The sequence below is a fragment of the Indicator indicator genome, chromosome 2 (assembly GCF_027791375.1).
Source record: "Indicator indicator isolate 239-I01 chromosome 2, UM_Iind_1.1, whole genome shotgun sequence".
NCBI lineage: Eukaryota > Metazoa > Chordata > Aves > Piciformes > Indicatoridae > Indicator > Indicator indicator.
This window is the reverse complement of record NC_072011.1, coordinates 22,690,865-22,706,992: the sequence shown is the minus strand read 5'-3', so window position 1 is coordinate 22,706,992 and position 16,128 is coordinate 22,690,865. Positions and strand designations below refer to the sequence as shown.

The window sequence follows — 16,128 nt, the reverse complement described above, 5'->3', positions numbered from 1 at the left end:
TACATAACTTTCATCCCTTGGCCTTTCTCTGCATCAAACTGCAGCAACATTTTTAAAAAATGTGTAATGTATAAGACCTAAGTTTCTGGGCTAGCAGTAGTGTATGCACTTAAATCCTGATTTGGTCAGTGAAATCTGCATCCTCAAAACAAAGTAGATTTTGGCCATCACTGTATCGTTTAGCGTGCTTTCCAGCAGCATATAAGTAGCCAGGTTATCAAAGCTGAAAATTGAAGTCTGCCTAAAGCATCTCTTCCTAGTATGTTAATATGCATAACCATATGCTTTGCTGATTATATTAAAACCTGGACAGATGTATCTGATAAGACTGTAGTTCCTTTGAGAATACCATAGCAATGTGGGATATGTTTTTAGAATCAAAGTAATCTTAGACCAAATATCTCATACCCATAAAATACAAAATCTAATTGGTGTTATGGAGGAGGGAGGACCATAGAAATATCTACCAAATGTCCAAAAGATGTAGATATTCACATAAATTCTGACCATGATGTTGAGACTCTTTGTGGCCACAGATTTTGCAGAAATGAGCTTGGTCACAGCTGTGCCAGTAATTCCTGTAATCAGGCTGACATTTCAAGAGCAGCCTTCTACATTTCTACTCACCCTCTCAGATGCAACAAACCCTTACGGGGGCTGGAATGACAGTGGAAGAGAGGCCATCACATTAACAGAATAGTTGGGGTCAGCCAGTCTTTGGCAGGCTCACCACTTTCTCTCTATCCATATGGGAGAATAACACCTTGGAATGAGTTGCTATGCATTGCTCATGGAAGGTGTGCACATTGCATATATGAGGGAGCTATTATCACCTTATTTTTCTGGGTAAGTATCCTAGAGAGGTTTGAGCTGAAGCCACAAAGGAACATGCAGAAATCTCTGACAACCCTTTGTGTATGATTTTATTTATTAGTCTCAGTCTTTTCTCCCTTTCTTCTGCATCAATATTTTTGTCTGTTTGACCAGGAAGTCATGGACTGGATCCTGATGGCACTAAGGGAAATGAGCAATGGCTAATTTCAATATTATCCTCTAAGGCTCCTAACAGTTTCAGTGGAGATAGAGAAAAAAGTGCATTCAGATGATATTTTAAATAAAAAAATGTGTTCACTATTTATTGAACACACGAATGGTGAACAATATACCAACATCTTAGAAACAGAGATATCTTGCTGATAATGAAACAGCTAAACACTTTATATGTTGCTCCTCTTACAGGTAAGTAGGATTTGCCCAGTCCTTGCACATCTGCTCTCATGTAATGAAGACTCACAGATACTTGTACTTCCCTATTCCAAGCAGCTGTGGTGTTGTTTCTCTACACAGTCACATACAGAAACATCACTTGTTTAATCCAATCTAATCACCACATCTAATAGGAAAGGACTCTTCAAAATAGGCTAAGGCAAATCTCATTTACTTAAAGGTGCACTGTGGGATCATTGTATCATGATGAACTTCTCAAGTAGTGAAGTGCATGAAAACCATAGTAACAAACTGTTCAGTTGCATGAAAAGTAGTGCTAAGAAAGAAAACATTTCAAATTAATAAAAGGGAAATCAGTGCCATCCAAAGTGATATGTCACGGGTATATCTCTGTTATGTGTTAAGAGGAATCATTAACTTCTTTCTACCACACTACGGAAAGCATTGAGGTTTTCCGTCTTATTGTGGTGAAATCCTGGACCTATGCTAACAATCATCAAACCTTTAAGGAGAGGAGTTTATGTGGTATTCATACAGAGGACTGCCAGGTCTTCACTTAGGTGACAGAAAAGCTTTTTTGAAGAGAGAGTTTACATGAAATCTCAGTGGCATACAGAATTTGCAGAGACTTCTGCATTGTTGACCTTTTTCCTCTACGAAGATGCACGACATGTCTCCCCAGCTATTGAACACCTTCATGCACCTTTTATGAGGTTGATTTCCTAAGTAGCCTCGCTGTTTTATTTTGTTATTTTAACAGTAGGCCAGCTTAATATCATGTTTATGAAGCTTAATGGCAATGAAATTAATTAAAAGAAAAAATGAAATTTGCAGCTCATCTGTAAAAAAACCCAACAAAACCCGATCAACAAAACCAACCAACCAAACAAACAAACAAGCCCCCAACCCCCCAAACAAACAAACAATTAAATTGTCCATTATAATTAGAAATTGAAAATCTGTTTATTTTGGGATCTGATGTGTTTTGGTATCATCACCAATTCAGTCAATTGTGTTTAGACTGGGCACAAGAAGCAGATTGTATTTGGCCTGAGAACATTCTATGCATCTGAAGGATTCAGTATCTTCTCACTCTATGTTGCTTACATCTTGTCACAGAATATTGTGTCATTTCACGCCATAGGCATGTTAGTAATGCTAGGTTATGCAACACCAAGTTGGCATTTGTAGTGTCTTGTGCTTTTTGATCATGACCCCAGAGTGCTCAGTCAGGACTTCAGGGCCTGATTTTCTAACACTCCTGATTGTAGAAGTACATCTGTTGAACTGCTATAGTCCTCTTTGTCTAAAGCAGGTCTTGCTGCTGGAGAGAAGTATGTAGGGTATTTTAGTGCACAGATCAGATATACCACAATTGCTGTCACAAGATCAAGAGGCATCCATGTAATCATTTATTGAATCAATCAAGGCAGAAATGTAGAACACTCTGAAAAGTCACCTTTATGGAGACCTTTATCAAAAGCCCTGGCACATAGGAGGGCCTCACTGTCTCACAGCACCGGAGCAACCACACAGACTGGCTGAAGAGTTCCCCACATGTTTTTACCAGGAAGATCACACCTGTACAGCTTCAGGGGATTTTTCCTGGCTCCCACCTCTGTGAAATCAGAACCAGCCACATTGATACCACCCTTTGGCTGCTGTTGAGGCTGAAAGCCTTGCTTCTATGCTGCCACAAAATTGCCAAAGCCAAGGCTGGTAGGCCACCCCCAATCTTCCTCATAGTCTGCCATCTCACAGACTGCTTTGACAGTGGTTACTTACAATGTTCCTGGAGTGCTTGTATGTGGCAAAGTGATTAAGCACGCTGGTCTTGCCCTCAGTACCTGCTGTACTTGAATGTTCTTGATATTGCACAGCCTTGGCCTTTCTCCTCTCACTTCCCACATGCCACCTTGCCTTCCGGAATCACCTGCCTCCCACTGCTCGCTCTCTACTTGCCTTGCTCTCTCAACCTGAGTTCCCATGCCAATAAATCAGACAAGGCCTAGCCGAGATGCCTGACTTGCCATCAGCCACCTCTGGGATCTAGGGCAGCCCTGTCTGCCAGGGCACAATTTCCTGCCTTGTGAGGCCTACATCCCTGCTCTACCTTGCCTCCTTGCCAGCAGAGGGCTATTCCCTTCCACCAGCACATCTTTCGAGGAGCATTCATTTGAGAACCAAGCAGCTGAAGCCATGCTGGGATGACATGCTAGAGGTCAGATCATTTTTTGCTGGGGACAGGAGACTGCTGAGCCCCTTTGAATAACCATACAACTTGTGAGTACCCGATGTCATTCCTCAGGAGCTATCTGTAAACCACAAGACTGTGGATGTGGAGAATGCAAAACTGCAGTGTCTGGGAACAAAAAAAAAAAACAAACTTTCTTTCTTCATGAATTGTCTTCTGTTTCTCAATCCAGCAGAGTGTCCTTGTTTTCTGCCTTGAGTTTGTTGTTTTATATGCCTGCCTAGCAGTGTTGCATAAATTTCCCCAAGGATACATGATGTGCGAAGAATTGCATCGAGAGTGCTGCAAGGGCGCCTTGCCCCTAAAGCCTCTCTCCCTCTGATCTGGAGAGGTGATCTGGAAGTGCTCCTGGCTGCAGGTGTGGGAGAACTCAGGCTGTCCAAGGCATCACCCCTGGGACGCAGCCTGTGTGTTTTGTTTTAAATTTATTTTTGTCAGTCTCAAAGCCTATAAACATTTCTGCTATGTATTTAAGTTTTCTGCTGCTGTAATTCTAAAACATCACTGTGAGTATTCAGGTCACCATCTCTGAGTTCATGATTTGGGGTGATTTGAAATATTTTGACTAAATGCTTTTTGGAAGGGAGATGTTACTGAGAAAATATTTATAAATTTGAATTCAGTCTTTTTAAAAATGTCAGTGATGTAAAAATGAAACACTTCTGTTCAACCCCCTTTTCTTTTTTTTTTGCTTATGCATTCCAGTTCTCTTTTCCAAGGCCTTATTCTTAAATTGTTAGACCTAGCATCTAAACCTTTTTAACTTTCCTTCTTTCTTCTTGTATCAATCCAAGAGGAAGAGTTGTTGAATATGTTTAATATGTTATTATAGTTAAGAGGCATCCCTGCCCATGGCAGGGAGTTTGGAGTAGAGGTCCCTTCCAACCTAAGACATTCTCTGACTCTTCCAACTGTGATATTACAATTGATTAGAGATGATTAATCATAATAGTCAAAAGAACGCTGTGAGTGAGGGTAGACAGTTCAGATAATGTTGGGAAATTATATTAATTTTCATTGAAATCTTTAATGGACATATAAGGGAAAGCAGCCACTATCTTTCTTAAACATATTACATTAAATCACAGTTCTTTCTAAAAATGAAATATTTTTTTTCCTGCATACTAAGATTACAATATCCAGGGATTTGATGCAGCATACATCAAAATATCTATCTTCTGATTTGCAACAAAACCCAGATGAACAGTTTCTCTGGTGGTGGGTAAGCTATGATTAGGTATAGGTTTTTTGTACAGAAGACTGTAATGTATTACTTAGATGTTATTCCAAACCTGATATAATTTCCATCTAGAGCTATGGCTCACATAAACAGAAAGTATTAGTGTCTAAAAATCATACATAAAACAAAATTGCCCTAAGAGCCATAGACTTTTATCTCTGAATTTATAGTTCAGGTCAGTAGCTTTGTTTCAATGACACATATTAAAAGGCAGTAAGAAATAAAATGTAGCAGTTCATCTGGCCCTCTTAAAAATGAATAAACATCTGATAATTTAGCCACTGAAATCAAGGACTTTGGTGGGAATAGGTTTCAGCACTAAATTGTCTTTACGGAGAAAATTAGTAGAAAATACACTAAAAAATTAATTTCTAAATGCCATTGATAATTTAGATTATCAGGAAGTATTCATAGTCTTTGTGAAGTATATCATGATGTTTGGCCCTCTAAGTCTCAGCCCATGAAAACATATGATCTGTGAATATCTTGGTTCACAAAAATAAAATAGCCAATTTTAACTCTCACAATTGTAGAGAAAGTTTAGAAACTGATCACTTAATGGCCTCAGGTTCAGAAACCAGATAACCAGTAAAAATGTTTTTTAAAATTTCCATTAATTCCTTTGTCCTCAGACTTTCATTCATAATAAGGTACTTGTGTGTCTGATTTTTGATTCCTCAAGATTGGCACCAATATTTTAAATCTTGTGCTTGAAATGTGATATAACTTAATTGCCTAATTACCAAAGCGTGAGCAGAACTGAGCCTGTACTTTATTCCTTCTTTTTGAAATATCTGCTCACAATAAAAAAATGTTATTATACTTTTATGTCCTTTATGGGCATTCTTTCTATATTTTGTAAGTGATTTTACTAACTATAATATTCACAACAAGCTTTAAAAAATAGAAATCATTCATAAGAGAGTGTTTAAACTTTATTCTTACATTTATTTTCTCCAGCCTAATCAAGAAACAAAAAATCTGTGACCCCTTCTTCAACCAATGTCAACCAACAGAAATAGCCAACAGCTAATGTTAGGCATAATTAGATTATTTTTATTGCATTCTGAAGAAAATTGGAAGCTCCTTATTGATAAGTCATAAGCAGAAAGATTAAGTTCAGCAAGTACATTTGTTAGGAGTACTGTATAGCAGCCAGGGTTGGAGCTGGAGTAGTTCTATTAGAATATAAAACTCTAAACCTCCTTGTTAGACACATAATAAATAAGCAATTGGTGTAGTCTTTGAATACATTAAAAAAATTGTCATAAGATCACATTCTTGCATTTCTCTTATTAGGTAATTTTCATTTAGTACTAATACTCTCATTACTTCGGAACCAACTTCATCTGTGCTTGTATTTCTGACAAGAATATCAATTAGTTGTTCAAGATGATGCACCTGCCTCACTCAAGATGAAGGCTTAAATGTCACCACTTTATTCAGTTGCAAAGTCTTTTGGGTCTCCTTTACAAGGTAGTACCTTACTATGGTGAACTGTTGGAAAAATGCGTATGACAAAAAATAACCTAGCATTTAATGAAATAATAGGGAGGTCTTGTTGTTTGAAATAGTTTCATTTATCAGAAAAGTTGGATTTTGGTAGAAATGTATTGTTTAATGTCTTTAACAATCATGTAAATTTACCCTTTCGTCTTCTGTTTTTATTTTATCAGGAAACAAAAAGACTGGTCTGGTCTCAATAGCACACTTTCTACTTGGCAGATGCTCTGTAGTGTACCAAATATGACTCATTTTATTCATTTAACACATCCTTCTGGCTTTTGTAAGGATAGAGAGCATCTGTTTGCAAATCTCTGGGGAACCCAGAAAACTTTACTAAAATAGTTTACAAGAAGACATTGTGTGTACAGTGCTGTTTCAGTTTTTAGTAATGAGTGGTCCTCTCCATAATTATAGCACAGTGGGGGGGAAAAAAAGGTAACAATGACTTCCACAGAGCTGTAAATCGACCTGAGAGGAAAGCAGTTGATGGTAAGGAGGTCTTTGATATCTTCAGATGGTAGCAGCCTAAAGGTAACTTTGGAATCAATTTGCTAGGTAGCTAAACCTGATCTAGGTGGCAAGGAACAGTGAACCATCAGGTGGGTGTGGAGGAAAGGAATGCCTGTAGTATCAGTGATGTTCCATCTCTGTTAATCTGTTCTTAAGGGTCAGTGTTGGTAGAACTTGTTTCTTTCTGCTTCAAAACCATTGTACCTGGATAACTTGAAATATCTACTTAATTTTTTTTTCTTTTGCAGAGCAATTAATGTTGTGTTCATTTATCTACAGATCAGGTAGACTAAAATAAGTGGTAGTTTTCCCTTTAGTCTTTGCAGTTAAACCAGTATTTTAGGACTGGTGATTTTTTTTTTCTTTTGATATTTTTTCCACTGTATTGTCTTGACTGATAACAGAAGAGGAGTCTGTGTCACTGCAAAATTGCATACTGTAAAATTACTGGTCCTTTAGAGTTTATGAAGTGCTCTCATAGCCTAACTTGCCTGCTTTGAAGTTGTCCTTTAATAACACCTGAGGTGACATATATTCAACAAAGACAGAAAATTATGTTGGAAAAGCTATCTGAAGGCTGAAAAGAAACTTGTAAAAGGCTTTAGATGGCAAAATGAATATTAAGTGAAGAGGGTTCACTGAAAAAAGGGAACACAAATCCTATTTGGAATAATTGGTAACTAGTAAAACGCATCCCCTCCTGACATTGGTGTGATTTTAACCTTGAAAAAGATATTCTAGGGAAGCAGGGAAGTCTTTCATCTTTGCCTTTTCCACAGTGTCAGAAAAGTCTGGCAGAGGAGAGGTGGTGTCAGTTCATTGGTCCTGAAAGCTGGTCCAACACAGCTGCTTTCAATGAGTGTAGTGTTTATGTTTGGGATACACTAAAACAACACATATGAGTAGGTCCATTTCTGCATTTTTTTTTCAGTCTGGTCTATTTTTTAAACAGATGCTAGCCTATCTTTCAAGAGGATGTTCTCTGCAGCAGCAATGTGAACGGTTCATATTTCCAAATGCTGTCCCACAAATAATCCTTATCACTGAATGAAATCAAACATTGATTTTATGTGAAACACAGTGTTCTGGTTATAAGCTCTATGAGAACACAGTATATGGCTGTCATGTGGCTTGGGAAGACCCACACAGCCACTCTGAGCATCCCATATGAAGGCAATCACTAAGATTCTCATAAGCAGCTTGTTGCTGAGACTACATTTCTACTTTGTTTCATAAATGAAAAATAAATAGTTCTCTTGACAAAGAGAATGGGGGTAAGTTTGCCAAAGAACTGTAATAAAGTTTATAAACCTTCTAGATTGAGCTCCTGGGTTTGGCTCTCTACACTGCTCAAGTATTAATACAAGCAAGTAATGATACTTCCTGTGATACAGCTGTGGCACAAATATAATGCTAGTGTCTCAGAGGAGTGATTTATGAGACCACATTTTTGCTACTTTTTTCTTCTGTTGATCAACGTGATATCTTTGATTTTTACTACAGCATCTTAATGTTTTTGTTAAGCTATTTAATGCATGGAATTCAATGAATGAGAATAACTCCCACAGGACTATCTTCAGATACCTGGGTCCTTTTCAGGAAGAGCCTTATCTAGGATTTTCATACTGATGAAACAAAACTATCTTGGCACTGAGAGCAGTGTCATTAAAATCCTCTTAGCAGCCATGAAGGGGTTTGAGTTTACCCTTATACTGCTGTACAGAATCTCCTGGAGAATATAAAGAAAATATCTGGTTCTCTGAATAGGGTACAAGTTAAATAGAGTTTTAAAAAAAAAAAAAAAGTTAAAAATTAGCAAAGTATTGTGGGGCTTAAACTATGTTACTGACTTGCTTAGTTTTCCGTATACATCAGAAAGAAAATCAGTTGCTTGTAGCCTCACAATAATAAATACACTTGCTTTTCACAGCTGATCCTGGTAACAAAATGCAGTTGCAGATATGATTGGATCTTTCTTTAATGGCTCTTTCAAGGAAAAAATGTCCTCAGCCCACAACTCTGTTATAATTCTTCACTGACTACCATCTTGCACAGATTTCTTTTATTGCATGTTTTTGCTCTCAGCTGTTGCATGCTAAATGTTGGATTGAAATGAATGTACCTACTGGGCTGGTACAGATGGGTATGTTCTTGGCAGTTGCACAGAAAGAATTGTTTCTTTCTATTCCATACATTCTCTTACTTTGTGCATACCCTGGTTGCTGAGTGCATTGAACAAAGTCTCTAACATCTGTCGCATGTTTTTTTCTCCTTGATCCTTTCCCAGGCGGTGGGAAGGTATGCAACATGCTGTCTTGCTTTAGGAGCATGGCAAACAGACTTAGAGGGTACCTCCTAGGTCTTCAAGTGTTGTTTCTGGCTGTTGCAGACATCTACGTTACATAATGCTCTTGTGAGCCAAGCAAGTTCCAGTCTAACATCAGATTTCTTTCTTTGTGCTGCTATTGAAAAGCAGTTCCACTACTTTTATGTAAGGGTTTGAAAGCTTTTATTTTGAGCTTCACATTGGTTCTACCTTGGTTTTTTATTTCATCTCATATCATGGTTCTTTATCCTAATTATTATTTTTTCCCTTCTATGCTCTTTATCATATTTATTGAATTTATAGGCAACAATCTGATTTCTTCTTAGTCCGTATTTTAGTAGGCTGTTGTACTGTTAGTACAGGTATGACTATGCTTGAGATAATTGCTATTCCATCAAAATTAAAGTTGTGATAAATAAATCCAAGTGGATTTAATTCTTTATTTCTTTAAATCATTAACTTGCATTGCAGCAGAATAGTGCTGTACTGATATGGGAGCGTCCTGGTTTTGCTGAGACAAAATCACAGGTCAGCCATGGAATGCAGATCATCAGCAGTTTCTAGTCTGCCAGGACAGCTGACTTGAGTTGGTTCACAGATGTATCCCATATCATGATCAATCATATGCAATGTAAAGGAGGAAATTTGCCAAGGAGAGAGGAGTTTGTTGCTAGAGCCTCTTGCTATGCTTCCTGATCTTGAAGACTGCTTTCCTGGATATTGTGACTGCTGCACTAGCCTTTTGCTAGACTGAGTATCGCTTCATGTATGTTGTGTTGATGTTGGTATTCATTCATCTGTCTCGTTAAATTTGTTCTCATTTCAACTGTGGGTCTTCTCTCCTTTTCCTCTTTCCCCTTCTCTGCTGGGGAGGGGTTACTGAGTGATAAAGTAACTGACATATTTTATTCCCAGATATGGGCTAAATGTAGACTATGAGAAAGTCTCATCCTACCTTGATATCTAGATAGGAAGCCTATTGATTTTATTTTCTAATATAGGCTGCCTAAACATCTAAGAGCGTCTTTAAGAACAATTCTACTGGTTTCAAATGAGTCTATGTTGCATAAAGTTCCACATGAAATTTGGAAATATAGTCTAATTTCTTTCCAAAGTATAAAGTGCTTGCTAATGGCAAGTCGGCAATGAGGCTGTCCTTCCTCAGTTTGGGACCTGAGGCAAGTCATAAAAATAATATCACCCAAACTGCTTGGTCTCAGGTCCTGGGGTAAATCCTTTGGCAGCTGCAGGTTGTGGCATATGAATATGTGAAAATGTTTCCACCTGTGTCCTTCTCAGCATATGACAAGCCCTATATGAGGTCACATAATTAATCAAAGTACAGTCACAGGACAGGGCTGCAAGGCTGAGACCACAGTGGGGGCTGTTTGGTAGTGTGTTCCTGTTAAGCACAGATCTTCCTCTCTTCTCCCCTTTCTGCAGCCATGCAGGACTGTGGGGTTGCTCCTGCTCTGGAGTATGTCTGGCTCACAGACAAATCTGGTGTTGAGTCAGACTGGAATAGAAGCCATTTGCTGTGCTGCAAACTTGTAAGAAACTAGAGCAGTTCAGTGAAAAAGACTGGGGAATGTGAGTTAGATTTTTGACACTTTAAACCTGAAAGGTCTGGATGCATCCTGGTATGACTATGGCTGTATAGTGTGTTTGTATGATGTGCTTGATCTGCATCAGACAGTCCTCAAAATGCAGTTTTGTACCTGTAAAGAATGGCTGAGCTGTCTTTTGATGATTTTTGTCTCTGGTGGCTATAATTTTTTGTGTGTGTGTATGGAGGAAGTTAGGCTGATGCAGAAATCCTCTTCTTTACAATTTGCTATTTCAAACTATTGCTGCAGAGTGGGAAGATGGACTTCTTCAGTCACCCCTTGCTTGAAAAGGTCTGTGTCTAGAAGTGATCAGCATATCTGATGTTAGTCCCTCAAATTAAGCAAATGTTACGGATGGGGATAGCATAAAATTAATGCTTCTCTTTTTGAACCATTATTGTTGCTGTTAGTGGATTATTAATTTTTTTTAAATTAATCTGCTCCCCTTGCCTCATTGATGTTCATCATAAATTCTGTGCTCATGGAAGGCATAAAATATTTAAAGAAAAGTTGATATTTCACCTCTTTCCATAGCTGAAGGCAGTTTGAGTTTTGTAAAGCTGTTAATTTGTCTTTCTAAATGTACAAATTGAAAAACAATGGGAGTGTGCAAATGAGCTTTGATACTGTCTGGACCACAAAGTACAAGTGTTTTTATATTAGGAGTTATTTCTGAAGTTTGTACAGGCAGAAAATCTCCTATTCCAAGAGAAACATCAAGCTAAATTTTAATCAGTCACATTAGTGTAAGTTTTCAAAAATGCTACCGTATCAGTGTGTTTTAAATTTACTTCCATCTTTCATTCACTTTTACAAGCATGGATGCATGTGGTGCAGAAAGCCTTGGAATCAAATTATTTTTTCTCCTTGCTGTGACTGTTTTCCTGGAATAACACAATTGTGATTTTTTTTGGTTTTGTATTTTTACCATAGAAAAGTTAATAAAACTTTATGCTTACTGTCTGAGCCGTCTTTCTCCCCTTTTCTAGCTATCTATCCTATTATTTTTCTTTAATATCCACTGATAAATCAATGTAAGAAAAGAAACTCCAGGTCATTCAAGGCCTATTGATACATGGATATCTTACTGATCCGCTGAACACGTTCACTTCAGTGAACCTCCTTTCCTCTTCCTTCTGCTAAAGCTAGTTAATTTTTTCTTGAGGAAAACTGTTTCCCATCACAGCACCCCTTAATTGGTTAAATATGTGATAGAATAAACTTTCAATAGAATAACCATTTTGTTTTTTGTTTTTAAACAGGAAATTATGGGGAAAGTGGAATGGAAGCCTTCAAAGAGCTGGCTGCCCAAGAAGGTCTCTGCATTGCACACTCTGACAAGATCTACAGCAATGCTGGGGAAAAGAGCTTTGATCGCCTGCTCCGCAAGCTGCGAGAAAGGTTACCCAAGGCTAGAGTGGTGGTTTGCTTCTGCGAGGGAATGACAGTCAGGGGGATACTCATTGCCATGAGGCGCTTAGGAGTGCTTGGGGAGTTCCTGCTAATTGGAAGGTAAGGCTTAGTATGATCTTTCTGCCTGTCCTCTCCCTCTTGTCCTTCAAGTAGTCGTTTCGTTTCAGATCTGTGCAACTAAGACTACTTGTAGCTTCCATATTTGCTTGTCTAATGAATTCAAAGAAATGGCAAGAAGGTAGAGCACGTATCAGGAAAGGTATATGAAGTTGTATGCCAACTTAATTGATGGTGTTAACCTTTGCTGAAGTGAATGTTAATTACTAGATCTTTATGGATGTGACATTAGTGCTTTTGTGCTTTCGCATGCTCTGGGGGAACATTTCATACACAGGTCTTAGAACCAAGTAGGGAGAGACGAATTCTGAATTCAGAATGTGATCTGTGTGATATGACAATTTCATGTGTTTCACTAAAGATGTCTCCTGATAATCTGAAACCAAGTTATTGAATGGTTTCAATTTAATTTTTCCAGTCCTATGATTACAGCCTGGCATTCTCAGTTATATACTCTGTTCTGACCTTTCTTGTTGAAAGCTAGAGCACTGATATTATGCAGACTGTTTTTTAAAACATTGAACTTGTTGGTGGTCAAGTCAGTATGTCTGTGTGATTTATACTACCAGAGTAACTGCAGGTGTGTATTGGACATGCAAAGGTTGTCTTTATTGAAAGGAGAATTATTATTTTTTTCTTCCAGTTCAAATCTTGTTCTGAATCATGTTCAAATGATGAAGACTGATGTTTTCTGTCTTTATTAGATTGATAATGTCTTTAATCCCTCTATTTACTCTTTCTTATATATTGTTATCTATTCCTTCAAGGTCTTTGGTAGTTGTCTCTATACCTGTTTAACTTCTGTTGCCTTTTTATTCAGCTGTTATTCTGATATATCAGACATCTCTTTGTCCCTCACTTTCTTCAGTCTTTGTATGTCATTGTCATGGCTAGGATGATGTTCTTTTGCTGTGTGCTATAATATTGGTCTTTCACTGATTGTAGTGCTTCTCAAACCACACAATTATAATTTCTCTGAGTCAGATATCTTTCAGATGATTACTTAGGCCAGATATCTATCAGTGGCCCTCCTTTCATCTTTTTTCTCTTGCAGTCTCTGATTGCAATCTATTTGAAGCAGAGACTACCTCAAAAAGGTTATGTAGCTATAGCACATCTGTAAAACCATCAGTGTTAAAATGAAACAGTAAGGCAATATTGAAAATGGTATTGTAATCTAAAATTGTGCATGAGCTTTTTATCTGCATCATTCAATATGCATAATTTGAAATGAATAATGAATTATTTCAGCATTAGTATGTTTTTTTCAGTGAATAGAAGAAACTAACTATAATTATGACTGGGTGATAGCATCCCTAGTCATTTTGTAAATTCTCCACAATTCTGGTTTTATTCATGCCACTCAGTAGAGGTGTCTCATTGTTCACCTGCTTTTTAGTGCTCCCTCTTGATGCTCTCTGTACAGAGAGCCAGGAAATCAGTGTCATATACATTAAGCACCAAAACTAGGTACTTCGGTACAAACCTCAGTTTCCTATTAGGCCTTTTAATTGATCTCTTACTCCATGGATATGTGGAATGTTTCAGCTTGAAATTTTGACTCCAAGACTTTAAAAAGCATTATGGTACTCTGTTCAGTTCAATAGTTTGTCTCAGAATCTGCTCAGCGGTGTTGCTCTGAGCTTTTTTTTGGTTGGAAGTACCTAATGAAATGCTAATAATGGAATTTCTTTGCACATCACAATTTGGGTTTTAGGTAGGTTGTCACATCCTCTTCTTTTATGCTAGCAATTGAGTATGAAAGATTTCTTTTTTAGGGCTGAGTAGGCTGTTACAATTGTAAAACAAGCTGGCTATTGCTTTGCATAGTCTGGATTGTGCTCAACAGCAGGTTAAAATAAAAAGTATTATAGGATTTGCACATGTTTTATGTGCTTGCAGAACTAGAAGAAAAGACGTTTTCTTTGAATTGTCCTAATTAAGTGATTTTGCTAGATTTGTCATTTTAAAAACTTATTCACAAGTAAGTGTTGCAGTGAAACTGAGATGATGAGAATTTGGTCATCTTTATAAAAACAGGAACCAAAGCACACATTAGCATGTTCTTCCATGTTGTTTAGTCTTTTCTATTCAAGTACCCAGCTAAGCAAAAAAAGACAAAATCCTTTTAAGAACATTCCTTTAATTGAGGGAAGTGGGAGTGAATGTGAAATCAAGGTGGATTTAATTTTTGGGTTTTTTAAAAAAATTTGTCGCATTTTGTGTTTGTTTTTGGGTTGTGGTTTAGTATTTGGTGGTTTTTGTTTGGTTGGTTGTGTTTTTGTTTGGTTGGTTGTTTGGAGTTTTTTTTCAATAATGAGCTAAACTAAGCCTTTGATTTAACCCCAGGTTTATCATCAATGCTATATCAACCCTGTACTTTTGCTCTGACTCTCAGTAAAGATGCAGCTTTTACAAAGGGAAAGTTGGCTAAATGGCTCTCTTCCTTCTATATCTTCAGTACCACTATTGATCAAAACCGGCAGGAACATCTTAGCTTAACTAAATTCGAGGTATCAGAGACCTGGGAACTAAACTTGACTTCAGCCAAATAATACGTTGGAAAATATAAGGAGTTATATTGAATCAGGGCTAGGTCATCAGCTATTGGGATCTTTTCCAGGATGGGATGACTCTTCCCAGGCATGGAGTTAGGACCTTATTTATACTATATCTATGCAAATGTTCCTGAATTGAGACTGGAGATTTAACTAAGGCTAACTAAAGTTCAGCCTCCTTTGCTACTGAAAGTGGGAATCTGTTATATTGGTGAGACGAAAGGGAATTTCTATTTCTGAAGTTGGAGGGAAACTGGGATTAGGACAGCAAAACAGGTTACAGGCCTGCCTGGGGGAGAATGGTAGATATTCTCCATATGGTGTCCAAATGCAGTGGAGAGTTCAGTAAGAAAATTTGTTAAGGATGATAAAGTTTTTAAAAAGTGGCTAATAATCAAGGGGAAAAGGAGAAGGCAGAAAATGATCATGGCTTTGTATAAAACCAGTGATTAGAATAATAACAAAAGGCAAAAACTATGCAAAGAAAATAAATTATACTGCTCAAGGGAATTCAGGTGATTGATGCTTATTAAACTAATTTCAGCTAAAAGAAAAATTAGATTTTGTGAGAATCTTGCAAGATGGGTGAATCTCCTATATGTCCCCTGAGATGATGCATCAAGACAAGGTGTGTAATTTTCCAGTATCTGTATAGAAATCTGTGAGAGGTGCAAACAAAATTCCCAGTTTTAAAAGTCGTGAGTCTCCAACGAGATCATTGGAGAAAAGATGTGTTAGCTAAATAGTTGGAAATTAAAATGTTCTTTTGTCATTTGACAGTCTCTCAAACTCCTACACACAATATTTGGTGTAAACATATGAGGAACTTAAGGAACAAAGGAATATATTAGTGTTTTTCAATGTAGCACTTGGTAATGAAGTACATACTGCATTACTTTTGTAGGCTTTCCAATGTTTTACGGCTTCCATTAACATTGCTCTGTGGGCTGCTGTAGAACTGTGAATTAAGTGTAGATAGGGTATTCTCACCTGAGAGTTTGATGACTTGACAGTGAAGATATGGTTAGACATTCTACAGTGGGCACAGTGCAATGCAGAGAGCAAGTAATGTTTTTTCTACATCCAATAAAACCTTTTCAGCATAGGGTGACAGCTTTCAGGGTGCATAGTGTGATTAAACTGTCCGTGACAGCCCTGCCTTAACAAGCTAATGACAATGGTTGGTTTGGCATTTAACTTCACACTGTGTAAAACATTGATAAGACATTGTCAGTGTAGGGTGTTTGGTCCTGTTATCTGACATCAGATATGTGGAACTTGATTTCACATGGTGTAAGCATAAATGACTTGGTGAGTTGACAGAAACATTCTCTGATGTGGTCAATTCCTAGGTGGCAGGGTGTGTGGGA

General features: G+C 37.6%; 1 protein-coding gene across 3 annotated transcripts in view; it reads left to right on the top strand.

The window, feature by feature from the left end:
• The window catches only part of GRM1 (glutamate metabotropic receptor 1), a 179,585-nt gene that overhangs the window by 21,779 nt on the left and 141,678 nt on the right, over nt 1–16,128 (top strand). For all 3 annotated transcript variants that reach the window (XM_054399272.1, XM_054399274.1, XM_054399273.1), the window contains exon 2: nt 11,933–12,182. In XM_054399272.1, coding sequence (XP_054255247.1) covers nt 11,933–12,182 — 250 coding nt within the window. The remainder of the gene's footprint in view (nt 1–11,932; nt 12,183–16,128) is intronic.